The sequence below is a fragment of the Coffea arabica genome, chromosome 7e (assembly GCF_036785885.1).
Source record: "Coffea arabica cultivar ET-39 chromosome 7e, Coffea Arabica ET-39 HiFi, whole genome shotgun sequence".
In the NCBI taxonomy this organism is placed as follows: Eukaryota; Viridiplantae; Streptophyta; class Magnoliopsida; order Gentianales; family Rubiaceae; genus Coffea; species Coffea arabica.
Window position 1 is genome coordinate 6,514,021 of NC_092323.1, and position 17,344 is coordinate 6,531,364.

The following is a 17,344-nucleotide window of genomic DNA, read 5'->3' on the forward strand; positions in this document are numbered from 1 at the left end:
AAATCTTGTTTTTGTGAAAGGAAATGAATTTTGTTTTATTTTGTCTTTGAAATATGGGTACGTGAGGTAGACATGAGTTTTTGGTTGAAAAACTTAGCAAAAATGAACTTTGGATCAAATGTGTGATTATATCTGAGGGACTATTTTTGTTAATTTTAAATGAGAGGGACTCAAAATATTTATGAAAATCTGAGGGGCCAATTTAATAGATTTTCCTAAATGTAGGGGCCACTATAGGTGTCATTTGTGAGGTATAGTAAGACTTGGATCCTTAGGGTTTGGTCGCGTTTGGGCTGGGCATTGGAAAGAGTTAATGGGCCTAAAGCAAACTCGTGCTTGTATGGAGGCCTAAAGTAGCTCGAAGTCCGTGTAGGTGATCCAATTAATAACAGATTGAATATGGGCAGGGCGACTTGCCGAAAGTGACCATAGCTCTGCCCGATTAACATTAGAAATGGCGACGGATCGGGAGTGGATGGGGAACGTTGCCCAAACATTTCTCCCGCAACCGCCCCGATTACCCATTCCCCCCGCCCCAGCTCACACGTCCTGCAAGTGTACAAAAAAATAAATGTATAATTAATAATTTAGTATAAATGTATTATTATAATTAATTAATAATTTATATTAGTATAAATATATGATTATTAGTATAATTAATAATATTAATTATATTACATATACATAATCTAATACTTATAACAAATAATTTCTATTAGGTGGGTGATGGTGCGGGGTTATAGTTGCCTGTCCTCCTGCCCCATTTTTTAGCAGGGGAGAAGATGACCCCCACCTCATCCCTAGGTATGTCAATAGATCGAGTATTACCCAAATCCAATCAAGATCTAATATATTTGGATAAGGTTTGGATTTAATTTATTAAATCCAGATCCTATCCAGACTCATATCTTATAAGAGAGTCGTGAATTTGGGTAGGGCCTGGTTTCCTAAATTTCATATCCAAATCTAAACACATATCAGATTTTATCCAGATCCATACATATTTAATTAAATAATATATATATTAGAAATTTTATAAAATAATATAATGATTATTGGAACGAATACAGTAAGATTTTTATGGCATTGGAATTTGGATTTAGTGTTCGTGGTTGGGTGATTGATGAAATTCGTGCCAAATTACTTCTAGATATGGTTGAAACATTAGTGACTACTGATGATTAGATTGAATCAAAGAAAAAATGAGTAAGTGCTTATAAATCTTCTTATTCTATTATTTATTTGTCATCGGTCCTTAATCAAATGATTTTTATCTCATTTACTATTTTAGTACTGGATTGCGAGACATCTACCAACATTGATGTTTAAGTAAGAAAAAGAGGTACACAATTACATTTTTTTAATAAGACTAAATATTTATATATGTTATGGTTGTTTTCTTTGTTAAAAACTAATCATAGTTGTCATTGTAATTGGTACAAACTTTTTCAAGAAAAGGAGAAAGGGTAAAGGCAAACAAATGAAATATTGATATGAATGCAGTTGAATATTTAAAAGGGTTAAAAATAAAAAGTCCCATGTGGTATACCTAATACGCAGAAAAGCCTCCCGTGGTTTCAAAACATATAAAACAACACCTTATGTTTTGAACTAAATTGTAAACTAACCGAATTCGTTAAATTTAACGAAAATGACGGTTTCGGCCATTAAACTTACCTGATTCCGTTAAGTTTACCATTAAATTTAAAGGATTCTATTAAGTTTTCCGTTAAATTTACTGGATTCTGTTAAGTTTAATGAATTCTGTTAGTTTACAATTTAGTTCGAAACATGAGGTGTCGTTTTGTATATTTTGAAACCACGAAGAGTTTTTCTGTGTATTAGGTATACTATTGAAGTTTTTTTTTGTTTTTAACCCTATTTAAAAATAAATAGAAGTAGTCAATAATAATTCGTTTTTTGAGTTCAAAATATTGCAGTCAATTTGTTGAATGTTAATTTTATTATTTGAAAACAAAAATTGGATGGTATTTTCTATTATTTATGAACTCTATATATTTTTAATACATTTTTACTTTGATATTTTCAGAAAATACCCATAGATGCCCATTGGATACCCACATCCATAAGGATCTGGATATCAACTTACTTTTTTAGACCCAAAAGGGTCTGAATCTGGATCTGGATCTAACTAAATTAAATGAATCTGAATCTAGATCAAAGGGATCCAATCCAAACCCTACCCATTGAGATACATACTCATCTCATACCCCATTAATCCACCGTGGGGTGGGGTCGGTGCCGCCCCGATTACCACCCTTAATTAACATGCAATAGTGTGCTTGATTAGTAGATTATTTGGAATGATACTAAAAGTCTTTTTTTTAATAGAATAAAATAGTTATTAGAAAGATAGAAAAAAGTAATTAAAAATACGTAATTATAATGCAATTAAACAATTTTTTACAGGTTAAGGGCTGTGAACTTTTGGATATCATGCACCATTTCAAGCCAACGTTTGAACATAGATTCTCCATTTACACAAGGAAAGATATTGAATTTTTTGATTTCATTACACCAACGTTTGGTAGAAAATATACGTGATGCCCATTTCTACTAGAATTTCATGCAAACTCACCAATGAGTTTACCGAGATTTATTCCAACAACTAGGAAAGTAAAAGGGCAATATCACAAATCTATTTTTTTCCTTTTTAATTTGTCGAAAGGGTTCGAGATATAAACGTTTTCTCTTAGGAAGTAAATTAAAAATTAAAATTTATGCTGAATGATTTTTTTATAAACGTGTTTCATTTCTATAAACAGAAATCGTTTGCTTCTTCACTTTATCGTTGCGGACAGACAATGCAGCTAGTGCGATTAATTGCAATGACTGAAAACTCAATAATGGTTTCACGCTCACCATAACTAATCATACTCGTCGCTCTTTATACCAGATGCATTGGACTGATACCCGCCCTCTCCTTCCTGTAACTCATGAAAAGAAAACGTTTGATCCCATAAACTAGATCGATATTTATTCCAAATCTTAAAAGCCAAGAGAATTCTTAGCATCACTATCAATAAAAATTAAAGCCCCACCAAAAGAATGAAGCAGGCATTTATGAATCCTCACATGCATGCCATTAATGCGCCAAGAGAATTCCTCACCTTCCCATTTACCCTAAAGAGTGCACAACACTAAGTGCAGCTACAGAAATCTTCAACAATCCCGTCCAGCAGCAAAATATTTTTGTCCAAACTTCAGAACTCCATGGAAGCTCTGAGCTTGAGGGTCTGGAAAGATTTAGGGGTTGTTGACACTATCTTCGAGGAAGAAGGTGAAGACCCCGCAACCACTCCTTCTGTCTCCCCATTGCTCTCGCCATCTCCCACTACACCTCTCCACTCTCTAGTAGAGGCGTGGTACACAACACACTTCAGAATTTCGTATTTCTTTCGTTGAGAGTAAAGTATATCCAAGTTAATTATGCAATATCTTCTCCGTCTATTTATTTATTCATTCATTTTTTGTTTTGCCCCTTAATTACCAGGTCACTGGCTTCTGGAGATGAAATAGATGTGGTGGTACATGTTGAGGATTCATGTTTCTACCTGCATAAGGTACGGTGATGTGAAGTTTTGGCCCTTTTTTTTTTTTTTAGTGTTTAATTAATTTCTGGCTATGATGACATTGAAGAATTAATGAATGATTAGTAACAGGAATCCGACTAATCAGACTAACTACAAAATCGATGCTGGTCTCGCAAATCAGTCATTTGTCAATAGAAAACAGAAGAAAAAAACAATTAAGAGCACAGTTTGTGGAGTACAGTTAAGATTATACGCTGATAGCTACTAGTGTTAATCCTGTTATTAGCTTTTCTGGAGGTCTGAATGCATATCATTTGAGTGGATTTGTGATCAGACAGCTAACAAAGAGTAAGAAATTGAGAAATCGAAAACTTTAATTGATACTGTCTCGCCATCACAATCACATGACCTGGAATAGAAGAAAAAATTCTCTCCCTATGACTACAAAATCGATGCTTTCAATATGAATGGTAAAAAGTCAAATTTGTGTAGAACGTTGTATCTAACAGTGACAATAATGGCTTGGATCCCCAACTACTCGTATCCTCCATTGACTATGTCAATGATCCTCATGACAATTGTGCAGTTTTCTTGTGACAATAAATCATTGTAAGATTTTAACAGACTAGTGTTCAACAGCATAAAGATTGCATGTTATATAAATTGTAGTAACTCGTTTTTTCCCCCTGATGGATGAAAATAGTTAGCTTGCTAGTTTTTTTTTTTTCTTCTTCTTCTTGTGTTCAGAAGGGGATGTCTTTGGGCTAATTGCATCCCTAGGCTGACTCTAATGTTCTTTCTCCCGCATTCCCCTAATTAATTGGCTCTCAAGCTTCCATTTTCCAATTGACAATACTCACTTCTCTGATTCAAGAAACTGTTATTTGTGGTAATCCTTTTTATCTGAAATCGAGTGTGCGTAGTACTATGATTATCCACAGCAGAGAGTGAGGGTAGTTCTCGCAATTAATGAAAAAGCAGAGAGGCTGGCGCATTTACTCTTTGCCTTTCCCTTTTTTCACTCTTTCGTATCCATCGTAGGCTCCATTAAGATCGCGGAGCGGGTATATGAAACGGCTGCTCAAGGAGGATTCCTCCGAATTAAGCCTCTCTCCGCCGTTAAACATAACGGCCGAGACGTTTTCTCTAGTAACCGAATTCTGCTACGGGGCCCACATTGTCATTACTCCCTTTAACGTCGCACCCCTTCGAATCGCAGCTGAGTTGCTAGAGATGACGGAGGCCAACGGAATTCCAGATGATTGCTTGCGCCAGAAGACGGAAACTTACCTCCGGCGTGCAGTCGCCGTTAACCAGGAGTACGCCACTGTTGTGCTGCGTTCCGCTGTGTCTATATTCCCGGAGGCTGAGACGACGGCGTGTCTCGTTAGTAGATGCATTGAAGCATTGATGTCGATGCATGACGGTGACGACGCCGGAGACATGACTTGCCTGAACGACGTTCTCAAGTTAGGGCCTGATGATTTTCAACTAGTAGTGGAGTCATTGAATCAGCGGTTGACCACTCATGACCTCCTTTACAGGGTACTTGACCTTTATCTCAAGGTAAAATCATTGCCGTCAACTGTCAAAAGTGATACTCTATTTTCGTAACCAAAATTTTACTCCTACAAACATAGCTTTGAATGTTTTGACAAAAAAAAAAAAAAAAAACATAGCTTTGAATGGTTTTCCTTGTTTTCTATTGATAGTAGTATATATGGTTATAAGATCTAAACAGCTGTGACGGGAATCTTGTGATCGTTTGTTGTTAAAAAAGGGGATAATGTGCTTCTCCAGCTGCCACAGTCTGTAATTATAACTTGATAACTAATGCATTATTGGATTCGCGTTGATTTACTGGCTGATTCTCAGCTCGAGCTTTTCTAGCTGTTTAAGGTTATGACTTGAAAAAATTAGCACCGACATCTCGAGTTGGTGACAGAAAAGTAAGACAACAACAACTTTCACGCAAGGCAATTAATTAAGAAAGCTGTTCTGAATGCTAATTGGTCCTCATTTTTTCCCCCCTTGGACATTTCAGAATTAAGAAAGCTCAGAATGATATATGGATGAGGGCTATAAACGTTTTTACCCTATTGGTACAAACTAATATGATCAATAAAATAATGTTCTACCTCGGTCATCATGGCAGACGTAAGATTCAGTCTTTTGCTCTTTACCTGCGTTTTCTTGTTCAATTCTTTTAGTTATCTAAATGTTAATTTGCATAAATGGCACCATGTGAGATCAAGAAGAGGTTGATTTGTTTCTTGAATGAACATCAATGAACGTACAGAACTGAAATTATTCCCGGTACATCTGAGTATATATGTAACGTGTCTTCTTTTTTTTTTTTTTTGTTGAAGAAGCTTCATTATTTCATTTGCGCGTATTGAAAGATCAAAGTAAACTACTCCAAGCAAAATATCTGCAACCATTGGCACTTTTTTTTTCTTTTAATTTCCTTATTAAATCCTGCTTCTAAGTTCCGGCTACTTTTTTTTCTTCTTTTTTTTTTCCTCAATGTCTTTATTGCAGGGACACGTTGGGAAGATAACAGAAGAACAGAAAACCCGAATGTGCAACCACATAGACTGCTCCATCCTGTCCTCTCAAGTTCTAATGCATGCAGTGCAAAATCCTAGAATGCCACTTATATTTGTAGTTCAGGCCATGTTTGTTGAGCAGCTCAACACCCGTCGCTCCATCTTCTCTGCAGCTGATCACCGTAGTCGTAAGAATTCCAATGAAGCATCTGCCACACTTGGTGCAATTCTCCAACGTGATGCAGCACTCCGACAAGTGGCACAGCTCAAAGCGGCCATGAGCACCACAAACTCGCGCATTCAGGATTTGGAAAAGGAGCTAAATGGGATGAGGAAGCGTTTCCAAGAATCACAAAACAGTCAAAATTCACTGGACTCTGGTAGATCACAAAGTTTTCGTTTTAGCTCGGAGAATAAAATCGAAAGAGGGCAAGTAGGATCGGTTTCTTCAGCAAGCTTTCGTATTATGACAAGTAAAGATCATAGAGGTGCAGGGTCTTCTTCATTTGATCAAGAATCGTGCGACAGGAGTCAGTCAGCTGAAAAGAAACTAGGGAGGAGATTAATGGATGGATTGAAGAGCGCGCTTCGAGTATCGAGTTTAGTCTCAAAGAAGAAGTTTGAAAGCAGCGGTGCTGGCAAATTTGGAGGAGATGGGGAGAACGTTACTGAAAAATGTGAAATTGGGAAAGGGGATGTCATAGTCATAAAGAAGGATCTTCCCTATCATCGTTAGTTTAGTTTGTTACCCAAAGTCAAGTGTGACAAATTTTGCTATTTAATTAGCTAGACCCCTATTTTTCTAAATTTAGCTAGGGGAAGAAGAAATTTTTATATGACTAGTGATATTTATTTGCATATGTGATGTTTCCCGAACACATCCATGTACAGATGTCTCGGAAAATTTCGAATTGATCATGAACCTTTTAGTCATTTGGGCGCACCCAAGAAAATGTAGACATGGTATCAATTAGCTGGTGAACTGATCAGTAATTAGGGGGGCCGTTCTTATGACTTTTGTTTGCTCGAGGGGAAAGCGATTTGTAGTCTAAACAATTATCTGCGGCCTAAACCTGTTAGATTGATCATGCACAAAAATTTTCACGAGCTGTACATTCAAAAAAAATGTTTTTTAATCAAACCATGTACATGTATAACATAATGCCTCTCTTCTCTATTTGAAAAGTCAGGTTAATATAACTGGCCGCCATAGTTCATACCAGAAACTGGAAGAGCTGACTAGACACTGGTGAAGGGAAAGATGATTTAGAATAAGTAACCCGCACATAAAGAAACGGATTCCTTTACTCGAGCAGTATAAACGCGTGATCACAAATCGAATTCACTGAGTTCCTTGAATTTCATTTGATTGAGAAGTACGCAATTAGCAGTTAGTTCATGTGTTTGGATTGCAATTTTTTGAACTTTTTATAGGAAACATAATGTAACGATTTGATACATGTGAAGTGAAAAATTAATTGAAAATTATGTTTACGAAAAAAGTAAAAAAAATTTTTAGTGAAAAATCCCTTTCCAAGCAAGGAACACAAGTCTACGAAGGCTTCGGCTCTCTTTGTCCATTCTTTTACGGGCTAAACAAATAGGTGGGATGCATTAATGCCTTAATAATTTAGGCCAGCGGAGTATCTTTTTGTAGCAGGGAGTAGGGTAAGAGTAGGTGACTGATGGTAATGCATGCACAAGTGGCTAGCTTCACTACAAGTGGCTAGCTTATTTGCTGCGTTTCGCTAATCTCGTAGCAGCATTTTTTTTTATCACTAATCTCGTATTTAAAACCGTATTAGTCAGGACAAAATAAACGTGGATATGCATTGATTAGGAGTCACATTTGATGTGTTTGGAATTGGACTAACGCACCAGGAACTTAAATGGTCTCAGTCTTGCGCTTCGATGAGTTGCAGAGAATGTTATAACCGGAAAAAGATTGGGATTTTTGGGAGCAATAATGATGCCAGCTCTCGGTCTTGCGCTTTGACGAGTTACGAGGAATGGTATATATAACCAGGAAAAGGATTGGGATTCTGGGGAGCAATAATGCCATCTTATCAATAGCACAGGCCAGTTGTTGTACAGAGAAAAATAATACCTGCGAGTATTGTGGAGTTGGTTATGTGCTAGTTCTACCAAACACAATAATTCGTTCAAAAGAAAGACCCAAAAAAAAAAAAAAAAACCAAACATAACCGAGTACTCCAATAAATAACCGAGTACTCCAATAAATAAATGCAAGTGAGAGACGCCATGCGTAAGCTCGTACACGAATCAAGAAGAAATCTCTGGCCACAATTCCTACCTACTACTACTCATGAACTAGGATGGACCTGGGGACGGGAAGGGGCCATTGGAAAACTCTGGGGAAGATTGGCTCTTCCATTACTCGTACACGAATCAAGAAGAAGCCTCCTCCTTACAGTTACAGTCCTATGTTCGCACATAAAGCTATCAGTAAGAATTTCACTTCAAAGATAAATAAACACAAATACGTGCAACACTGGAGAGGTGCAGATTCTTATTATTATTATTTTTTTTTTGGATAATGGGAGAAGTGCAGATTTTATGATGGGTAGCTCTGATGTGGAAATGTGATTTTTATATACACCGGGTATCGTACATAACTAGTGTGAATATCCGTGCTACGCACGGTGAATAAAAAAATATTAAAAAATTGTACCAACACAATTAAAATGTAATATTTATCTAACAATAGTTTGAAATATGATAGAATGTGTATATCATTCAAGAACTGTCTTTTTTCGAAAGATCGATCCTGAAAAAATAATAGAAATTTATATTAGAAAATGAATGATAGACAAATAAAAATGAATGTAATTGACTGTTGTTAAAATGAAATTCTTTATTTATTTATTTTTTTTTACCTTTTGTTATTAGAAAAATAATGATCATAAAGGGTATACTATAACAAAGTAGTATATGTTATTTATGAACACAAGTTATTTAATACTGGTGAGAATGGCACACCTTATATGTGTGCAAATTTAAAAGAATTTTATAAAAATATATTTACTTTTTTAGTAGTTGTTGGTTTTGGTTTTAGAAATGTGGAGTAGGGAACGTGAGAGAAATGTAAGGAATATGTGAGCATGATTATAGGATTTGTATGAGCGATTATATGATTAGTTAAGAGATAAGCATTGTTTAATTATAAAAATATAAAATTTTATTAAAATAGCATCCAAACTTTTGATAATTTTGGAAGCGTCTTGTCCAAAACCCCCCTCTGCAATATAGATATAGATATAGATACAGATGGTCCTAAGTTACTGCATTAATTATTTGTGGGCGTATAACGAAGTGCTATGCATTATCCAAACTCCAAAAAGCCCGCCGCCATCCCGGCATCCCGTATGAGCTTGCCACCCTATTGGTTGCTCAAAACTCAAAGCATTGAAATACTACTATGATACTAGTAGTTGTATGATTGTTAAAAGCAGGTTAGCACAAGGCATGATTGTCAAGTTGTTTTTTTTTTTCTTAAAAAAAGGCAAAAAATCAATAAAAAGATTCTCAAATCTCAATGTTTGTTTGGATAGGAGTTTATTTGGATGATTTTTATTTGGATGATTTATTTGAGATAATTACTGTAATATTTTTTGTGATGTAATGTATGTCAGAGAAAAAGGTGATTAGAAAGATAAAAATATAATTGAAATTTATGATACAAATTATTTTATTTCAAATCTTCTCAATCCAAACACACCCATATCTCACTAGAAACTCCATATATTTTTTAAAAAATTTGGATAGGTAAAAACCACGTTTATTGCTGAAATAAAAAAAAAAGATATTATGATAATTTCCTACTGAAATTAAAAAGAAAAAGATGCAAATGCTTAATGGCCAGTGGAAATTAATACATCAAAAGAAGGATCCCTTTGATTGGAAAATGTGTATCCCGTGAAACAATATTTGAGCATTTTTCATCGTACCAAACACTTGAAACACACACACACACACACATATTTATATCTTTTAATGTGAGACAAAATCCAGAAGATTTGTCGTCAAAAAATGAAAAGGGAAAGGAGGACCAATCACCTTATCACCACTATTATTTTTCTTTTGCTGCGGACCTATCACCCCGTTGGACCATTTTTCTGCCGACCGACAAGGGAGAAGAGGAACGTGGCACAACAGAAGACGGGCTTTTAGTGTCTGTCTTCTAATGGAGTTATATTTAAGCGTGGCGGCATCTTCCCCAGTAAATCCATATTCTGCTCCATAAAGGCTAGTCAAAAAGCTAGTCAAAAAGAAATTACACAAGATTAAAAGCTGGTAGAAGACACATTCTCATATTAGTGTAAATTTTTTTTTAAAAAAGTCATATTAGTGCAAAGCACATACGAATCCCAAAAGCAAAACTTTATTATAATATCGTCCTTAGTCACGATATCAACAATTTTGTATTCAAGACCATTAGTTTCTTATCAAGGATATTACCATCATAAAGACGTTTGATAATGGTATCAACAATTGTTTAGATATCCTTTCATTCGTATAAAATTTTTTTTGATTGTGCTATATATACCTTATCCAATCATTTTTTATTATACTGATTACTTTTTTTCAATCCCACATATATTGTATCACAAAAAATAAATGTCAGTGTCAAGGAGCACTTGTTAAGACACATAAATTATACTCGACCTACCATATAAATCTACATATTAACAATATCATCATATGTTACATTTATAAGCTTTCTCTTTTAATTTTCCAATTTTAAAATATTAATTACCATATCTTAACAAGTATTATCATTTATTGGGCATTCGTTAGATAGACTCATTATATTGTGATTAAATCTCATATACACTAATGGTATATATATTATTACTATTAAATTTATGATATACGTACAATTCACATTAGTGTATACACTATTACTATTTAATTCATGATATATGTATAATTTATTCATATATATTGATAATATATATATATATACATTCTTACTATTAAATTCATGATATATACGCAAAAATTAAATTTTACATATTTGTCTTTTATCCATCCTTTATCTATAGGAAAATTAATACTTATATTATTATAAAAAAAATCCAAATAATCGAGTTTGCCGCTGAGACTGTTTTCACACCAAAATTTGGCGCCACTCACCTTCTTTCCTACTGATACACGTGGACACAGATGTGAGCTGTGAAATGTCCCACTACCGCGCGTAGCCCGACCAACTAAAAAGAAATATCGTCACGACAGCCTCCACACCCCCTCGTCGGCGCGTCCATTACACTTCCATCCTCTTATTAAGGTGCCCTGTAGTTGCTAACGTCGTACCATTCCAATCCAATGTACGATGACGGTATTATCTCCAAATATGACCCAACAGAATGGTGATCCTCGTCACTCCCTACCACTCGCCTTCCCCCACTCACCACTAACCCATGGCGGATCCAACCCATTTCGCAATTTCAGGGAGCCACAAAATACATCAGAACCCACCATTCTGTCTAAATTCCAAAATGCGCATCCTTTCACGATTCATCTTTCTCCCCTGACCTCCACCCTTCCTAGAAAATACACCTTGTAATTTGTATAATAGGAGTTGCATTCCTTTTTCCCCCTCATGCATATTAGTAATTGAAGAATTGAGCATCTTTTTTTTTTTTTTAATTTATAGTCAACCCAGATGAACTTTTTATTTTTTATTTTTCAAATTTAGCTGCATTTCAATCCGGAATTTAGCAGCATTGCCCGTTACAAGGAAGAGTTTTTCTATCTCTGCTCCTCTTTTTATTTTTTTTTTCTTAAAAAAAATTGTTGTTGTCAATTTGCGTTGAAGAATTATTGGCCGTTGGATTGACGTTAGTAGAAATGATTGGGGTTACCAATAAGTCGTTGATTCTCCTGGGCTGTCCTGAGTTGGACTTTGGGAAATCGACATCGTCATCGTCCAGGAAGTTAGGGTTCCCTAAGCAACGGGTACCGGTTAGCTTTGATTTCTGTGGAATTAATAAAGGCTTGAGTGGTAGTCCCCCAGTGAGATCGAGCTTTCTGGCGCCACTTAAGGCAATGGACGGCTCCAGAACGTCGTCGACGGCGTCTTCGTCCTACCTCAATGACAAAGTTGCCAACTTTCCCGAAATTCACCTTTCTGGTTGCAATTCCGACGATAACGTCACAGTAAATGATTGTAATGATTCACCACTTTGCTTTTCTGTTTCAGTGACTATGTTTCTCTCTCTTTTGCCTTCATGTTTTATAAAAATGACAAGACTGTTATATATACCTTTCTTTTTGTTGGTGCAGGTATGACTTTCTGGAAATTTCTTTATTTTAGAATGTTTTCCTTCAAAGATTCCTAGATCGTCTGTTGTAATTTTCGTCATTTCATTTGTTTTTGGGTCTCAATTCGAAAAGTTTATGCAGTAGCTTTATCACTTTATGTCAGGTGGGAAATTATATGACTGAAATTTTGACTACTTATTCCGAACAGGTAAAGATGTGTTGAAAACGTCTACAGTGGGGAATTCAACGAATATAGTTTGGCACAAATGTTCTGTGGAAAAAAGTGACAGGCAGGAGTTGCTTGGGCAAAAAGGTTGTGTCATATGGATTACCGGTCTAAGCGGTTCAGGTGTGTGATTATAAGATCAATCACTAAAGGCATTTTTATGATTCTTTATTATTCTTCTGTTACTTTCATGATTTCATCCTTTGTAGCTTAATTTTTGCCTCCTTAACTTTGTAAACTTCAAAGCCTCTACCATAAATTAGCAAGACTTGTTGTCCCATTCAAGACTGAAAGATTCACTCAAAATTCTTGAAATATACGAATCTTGATTTTTGCTTTATGGGCGTCTTCCTGTCCTGTATGTTTACTGCAGGAGCAAATGTTTGTGGCAAATATATAGGCATTACTACTTCAAAACCCCAGATTATCTATCAGCTATCTACTCAACGTGTGTCCATATTCAAATTTAAAATTTGATAGTTCATCTATAGTCAAGTATTGGACTAAATGCTCTGAATATGTTTTGACATCAAATAAAGTATAAAAACAATTTTGGAAATGGGCTATCATTGGTGGTTTTTGTTTATGACCCGCCATAGAGACTATTGAGAAGCAAGGTTGGTATGATGACATACACTGCAAATTGATCTGTGCTACCTGATCCTGTCATGATCACATTGTGTTCTTCTAAATTTGTATTTTGTTTTCCTTTACTTCTGTGTAAAAGTATGGTTTTGTTTCATTTTACGACTACTCAACAGTAGGAGGCATTCTCTCATTTGGGAAAGCTTCTGTCTTTTAATATTGAGCTTGACTTCAGGAAAGAGCACCTTGGCATGTGCTTTATGCAGAGGGTTGCATGCCAGGGGAAAGCTTACCTACATACTTGATGGTGATAACGTTCGGCATGGTCTCAATCGTGATCTTAGCTTTAAAGCAGAAGATCGAGCAGAGAACATTAGAAGGATCGGTATGTTTACTGGTTGGTCTATGATATGAACATAGCTGTAAGAAATTTTGCTTGTCATTGTCTCAGAAGTTAGATCTGATGCCTTACTTTACGTTTTAATTAATCATGTCTAGGTGAAGTTGCAAAGCTCTTTGCTGATGCTGGAGTTATTTGCATCGCCAGTTTGATATCTCCCTACAGAAAGGACCGAGATGCCTGTCGCGCTTTGCTGCCAGATGGGGCTTTCATTGAGGTTAGAGTCTATGCTTGTGGAACTTTTGAGTGTGGTGTGAGAAATTGGTCTCATGACAAGCCAGGTTATTGCTTATCAGATATAACACACTGAAACTGACAAAGATAGTGATTTTGCAGGTCTTCATGGATGTGCCTCTGCAAGTTTGTGAGGCAAGGGACCCTAAGGGCTTGTACAAACTTGCACGAGCTGGAAAAATTAAAGGTACTTGACCAAAGACTTCTTGATGTTAATTGTAATGAGCCTTGATGAGGAGTGTTCCTTTCTTATCTTTTTGCTCATCAGATTTCTTTTTTGTCATTTTTTCTTTTGTGGGTTGGGTGAGTGCTGAGAGTGATTTTGTTTCTTTTTGGTGTGAAATTTAGTAGAACAAAGATTGGCCATCCTCAAGTATATTTCTCCTGGCAATCACCTTTAACTGTTTTTTGGGCATAACTTCTTGTGATTAGTTGTAGAAGGTGTACAGATGCTGGATTTCCAAGCTGATATTTGTCTCAACGAGTTCAATACAATGTTTTCTGTTTTCTTTTGTCGATTTTTTAGACTTTCTGATATTTCATCCTTCAGATGTTGGTTGAAGTTTCTTAATGCCAAAAACCAAGATAGAATTATCCATGGATCCTCATCTAGTTGTAGTCCTTTTTATTATTAATTTTTTTTTGTGTAATCAAACAATAACAGCTTTCACTCATAATTCAAATATTTATATAATATGAGCAACTGCTCTCATGTCTTCTTTGGCCAGACTCGTTAACCAAAGAGGAAAGGAATCTTTCCACTCAATTTCTTTACTCAAGTTAATGGCAAATTTTGCCAATCCGTGACTCACAAAGTTACCCTCTCTTAGTGAAAGAAAAGCAACAATTACAAAAACCGTCTCTCATCTGTTGGATGTCCTCAAGTATGGTTCCAATTTGGGGTCCTCCTGTTTTTCCCTCGTTAATTTTGTCAATTAGGTTTTTGCAGTCGGATTGAAAGCACACCATTTGCTGGTTCTTCCCTGGCCTTGATAAGTGCAAGCCTGATTGCTAAGGCTTTCCTCCACAATGGGGTCATAGTATCTTTCCTCAGGTCCAGCCCAAGTCACCTATAGTTTCCCTTCATTCATGATTCCAAGCTGGAATCCCCCGTCCAGACCTGTTCTTCTTTACTTGTAGTGCTGCATCAGTGTTCATCATCACTGTCCCCTCCAATGGAGGTTTCCATAGTACTTCCCTGGTTGCACAACATGCCTTGTGCTCTGCTAAATCTTCTACATTTTTCTGTACTTGGTCATATTCATTCCATTCTCCAATTGATTTGTTGATTGACGTGACTGGATTCTTTCTTTCATTTCTAAACTGGATTGCATTCCTAGATCTCCAAATCTGCCGGAGCAAATTAACTATTAGATTCATATGATCCTGGTTGCATCTCTTTTTTGCTGCATCCATAACCCTTCCCCAGAGCCAAAAATTATGTTCAGGCCATCCCAACTGAGAGGGGCACCCTTCCACTTTGTAGTCAGATTGTTCGAATAGCCATTTATCTATTTGTGTAATTCTCTGTTTTGTAGGCTTCACAGGGATTGATGACCCATACGAGCCGCCACTTAATTCAGAGGTACGTTTCTGCTTTAGTGGGTCACAAGTGTCATCCAAAATGCAGTAGTGTGCTCTCCTCTTCGAGAATGAACGTAAATATGTCCTGTTTGCAACCATTTTAAAATTTACTGGCATATGAACTGTGCAAGTACCTCGACCTTAAAATACCTATAACTATTTCTTGTCTAGGATTCTGGCCTGTTATTTGTTCATCCTTTCTGGTGCTGCGCACTTTCAGGACTTGATTTGGTGTTCATGGCATACTTTCATGATTGCAGATAGCGTTACACCAGAAGGTTGGGCTATGTGATTCTCCACATGATTTGGCTGAAACAGTGATCTCATACTTGGAGGAAAAAGGATACCTGGAGCCATAATTTGCATATGCCTGCCTCTTCAATGGACATTGAGGCACCGACTGCTGTACATTTCAAAATAATAATAAGCTTCATGTAAAGGAAACTGCTCGTTTCCTTTGTGCACAATTTGTCATGTATCCTGTAAATTTATTACTTCCATTGATTTGAATGTAAACCGTTCGTAGACTCTTTTTTTAAAAGAATGTATTGCGACTTTTAGTAGCTTGATTGCCATGAAGGAGCTCTGGGAACCAAAACCACCTGAATTGATTTGACGCAGGTTGAAGGTGATAAGTGCGAGCATAATTACGTAAAAAGAAAACCTTTGAAGGTAAACACCTCACTAATTTATGGACAGTCATATACATATCCTCACTCACATAATACTCCATTATAGAAATTACTTCTTGTATTAAATCTACTACCCAACCCAACTAGCATAATCTACATATATATATATATATATATATATATAGAAGTTGACCTTTGACAAAAAAAAAAAAAAACTAGCATAATCTACATGCTGGGGAATTCCCAAAAAAAAAAAAATAATAATAATTGGTCTCTTTCCCTCTTATTATTGAAAATTTCCGGAGTTACATTCGATATCCAAAGTCAATAATGAGAATGAAGAGACTCTTCCATCTCTCTGAGGCTCTTCATTCTCATTTTCCACTTATTATTTCGCACGGAATAACATCAACCGAATGGTATTAATTTTTAAAGAAGAGGGACACCCAGTTCACTTCCTCTCCGATAGGCCATTGAGAAGCAGACCATTAGAGCCGCCGTGAAGGACCTGGCGACGGCTGCAACTCCCTCGTAAACCACAGCAAAACGCAGTTCCTGAAGGCCCCAGATTATCGAAATGCACCGTCCCAAAGCGCCAACCACCCCTGCCAACAATAATATTGCCATCCGAGGCAGAGTCCGTAATTTAAGAGCTTCTCTTCTCTACTTCCGATTCTATGATAGTAACTGATTCGGATGAAGGTTAGTCTGAGAAGTGCGAAAGATTGTACTACTACTACTACTTAAACAGAAAAAAAGGAAAAAAGGTGGTGCGGTGTTCCGTGTTCGCTTAAAGAGAGAAAAGACAGAGAGTTGGGTTCATTTGTAGTTGGAGGAACTGGGAAGTTTGCCACCCAACTTTTTTAATCTGCATCAATGTCCACTTTCCTAGAGAATCACGTCATTAATGATAAATCACAAATTAATTAGACATAAAAAAAAAAAAAAAAATTAGACATAGCAACTTGCTATCTTTAGAACTAGAAATTTACTACTATGAAGACGGGGAGGAATTGGTTCTGCTTACCCACTTTTGATGCTGCTAATTAATTGCACCGGTGGCTTTCTGGGCTTTTACTTTTACCAAAAGGGTTAATTACATTAGCCTCCCTTATGGTTTTGCCAAACTGCCGTTGCACCCCTCTAGGTTTGAAATTTTACATTCAACCCCTCAAACTTGATGGATGCTAAATGATGTCAAAGAGGATCCTATTATGACATTAATGCCCAGCACATGACAAGAAAATACCAAAAAAAAAGGGTAAAACAAAGAGCAAAGGTAATTTGGGGAGGAA

General features: G+C 36.2%; 2 protein-coding genes across 3 annotated transcripts; both read left to right on the forward strand.

Annotated features, from left to right (window-relative positions):
• The first annotated feature begins 3,153 nt into the window (after positions 1-3,153).
• On the forward strand, positions 3,154-7,085 carry LOC113701128 (BTB/POZ domain-containing protein At3g49900-like). 2 transcript variants are annotated; one of them, XM_027221638.2, is made up of 4 exons: positions 3,154-3,386; positions 3,515-3,584; positions 4,596-5,120; positions 6,096-7,085. In XM_027221638.2, the coding sequence occupies exons 1-4, from the start codon at positions 3,235-3,237 to the stop codon at positions 6,837-6,839; spliced, it is 1,491 nt and encodes a 496-aa protein (XP_027077439.1). In that variant the 5' UTR covers positions 3,154-3,234; the 3' UTR covers positions 6,840-7,085. The 2 variants fall into 2 exon arrangements, with proteins under 2 accessions (XP_027077439.1, XP_027077440.1); XM_027221639.2 differs by having other exon boundaries at positions 3,188-3,301.
• A 4,734-nt stretch (positions 7,086-11,819) lies between these two features.
• On the forward strand, positions 11,820-15,980 carry LOC113702170 (adenylyl-sulfate kinase 3-like). The gene is made up of 7 exons (XM_027223202.2): positions 11,820-12,293; positions 12,597-12,737; positions 13,435-13,584; positions 13,698-13,816; positions 13,936-14,020; positions 15,372-15,418; positions 15,678-15,980. Exons 1-7 carry the CDS (start codon positions 11,975-11,977, stop codon positions 15,774-15,776), a joined length of 960 nt encoding a protein of 319 aa, XP_027079003.1. The 5' UTR covers positions 11,820-11,974; the 3' UTR covers positions 15,777-15,980.
• Positions 15,981-17,344: the final 1,364 nt, after the last annotated feature.

Excerpts from the sequence above, each read along its gene's own strand:
- LOC113701128 (XM_027221638.2), top strand. The coding sequence starts at position 3,235 with ATGGAAGCTCTGAGCTTGAGGGTCTGGAAAGATTTAGGGGTTGTTGAC. Across the intron at positions 3,387-3,514 it reads CACTCTCTAGTAGAGGCGTG|GTCACTGGCTTCTGGAGATG; the intron begins GTACACAACACA and ends CTTAATTACCAG. Across the intron at positions 3,585-4,595 it reads CATGTTTCTACCTGCATAAG|GCTCCATTAAGATCGCGGAG; the intron begins GTACGGTGATGT and ends TATCCATCGTAG.
- LOC113702170 (XM_027223202.2), top strand. The coding sequence starts at position 11,975 with ATGATTGGGGTTACCAATAAGTCGTTGATTCTCCTGGGCTGTCCTGAG. Across the intron at positions 12,294-12,596 it reads TAACGTCACAGTAAATGATT|GTAAAGATGTGTTGAAAACG; the intron begins GTAATGATTCAC and ends TATTCCGAACAG. Across the intron at positions 13,817-13,935 it reads CAGATGGGGCTTTCATTGAG|GTCTTCATGGATGTGCCTCT; the intron begins GTTAGAGTCTAT and ends GTGATTTTGCAG.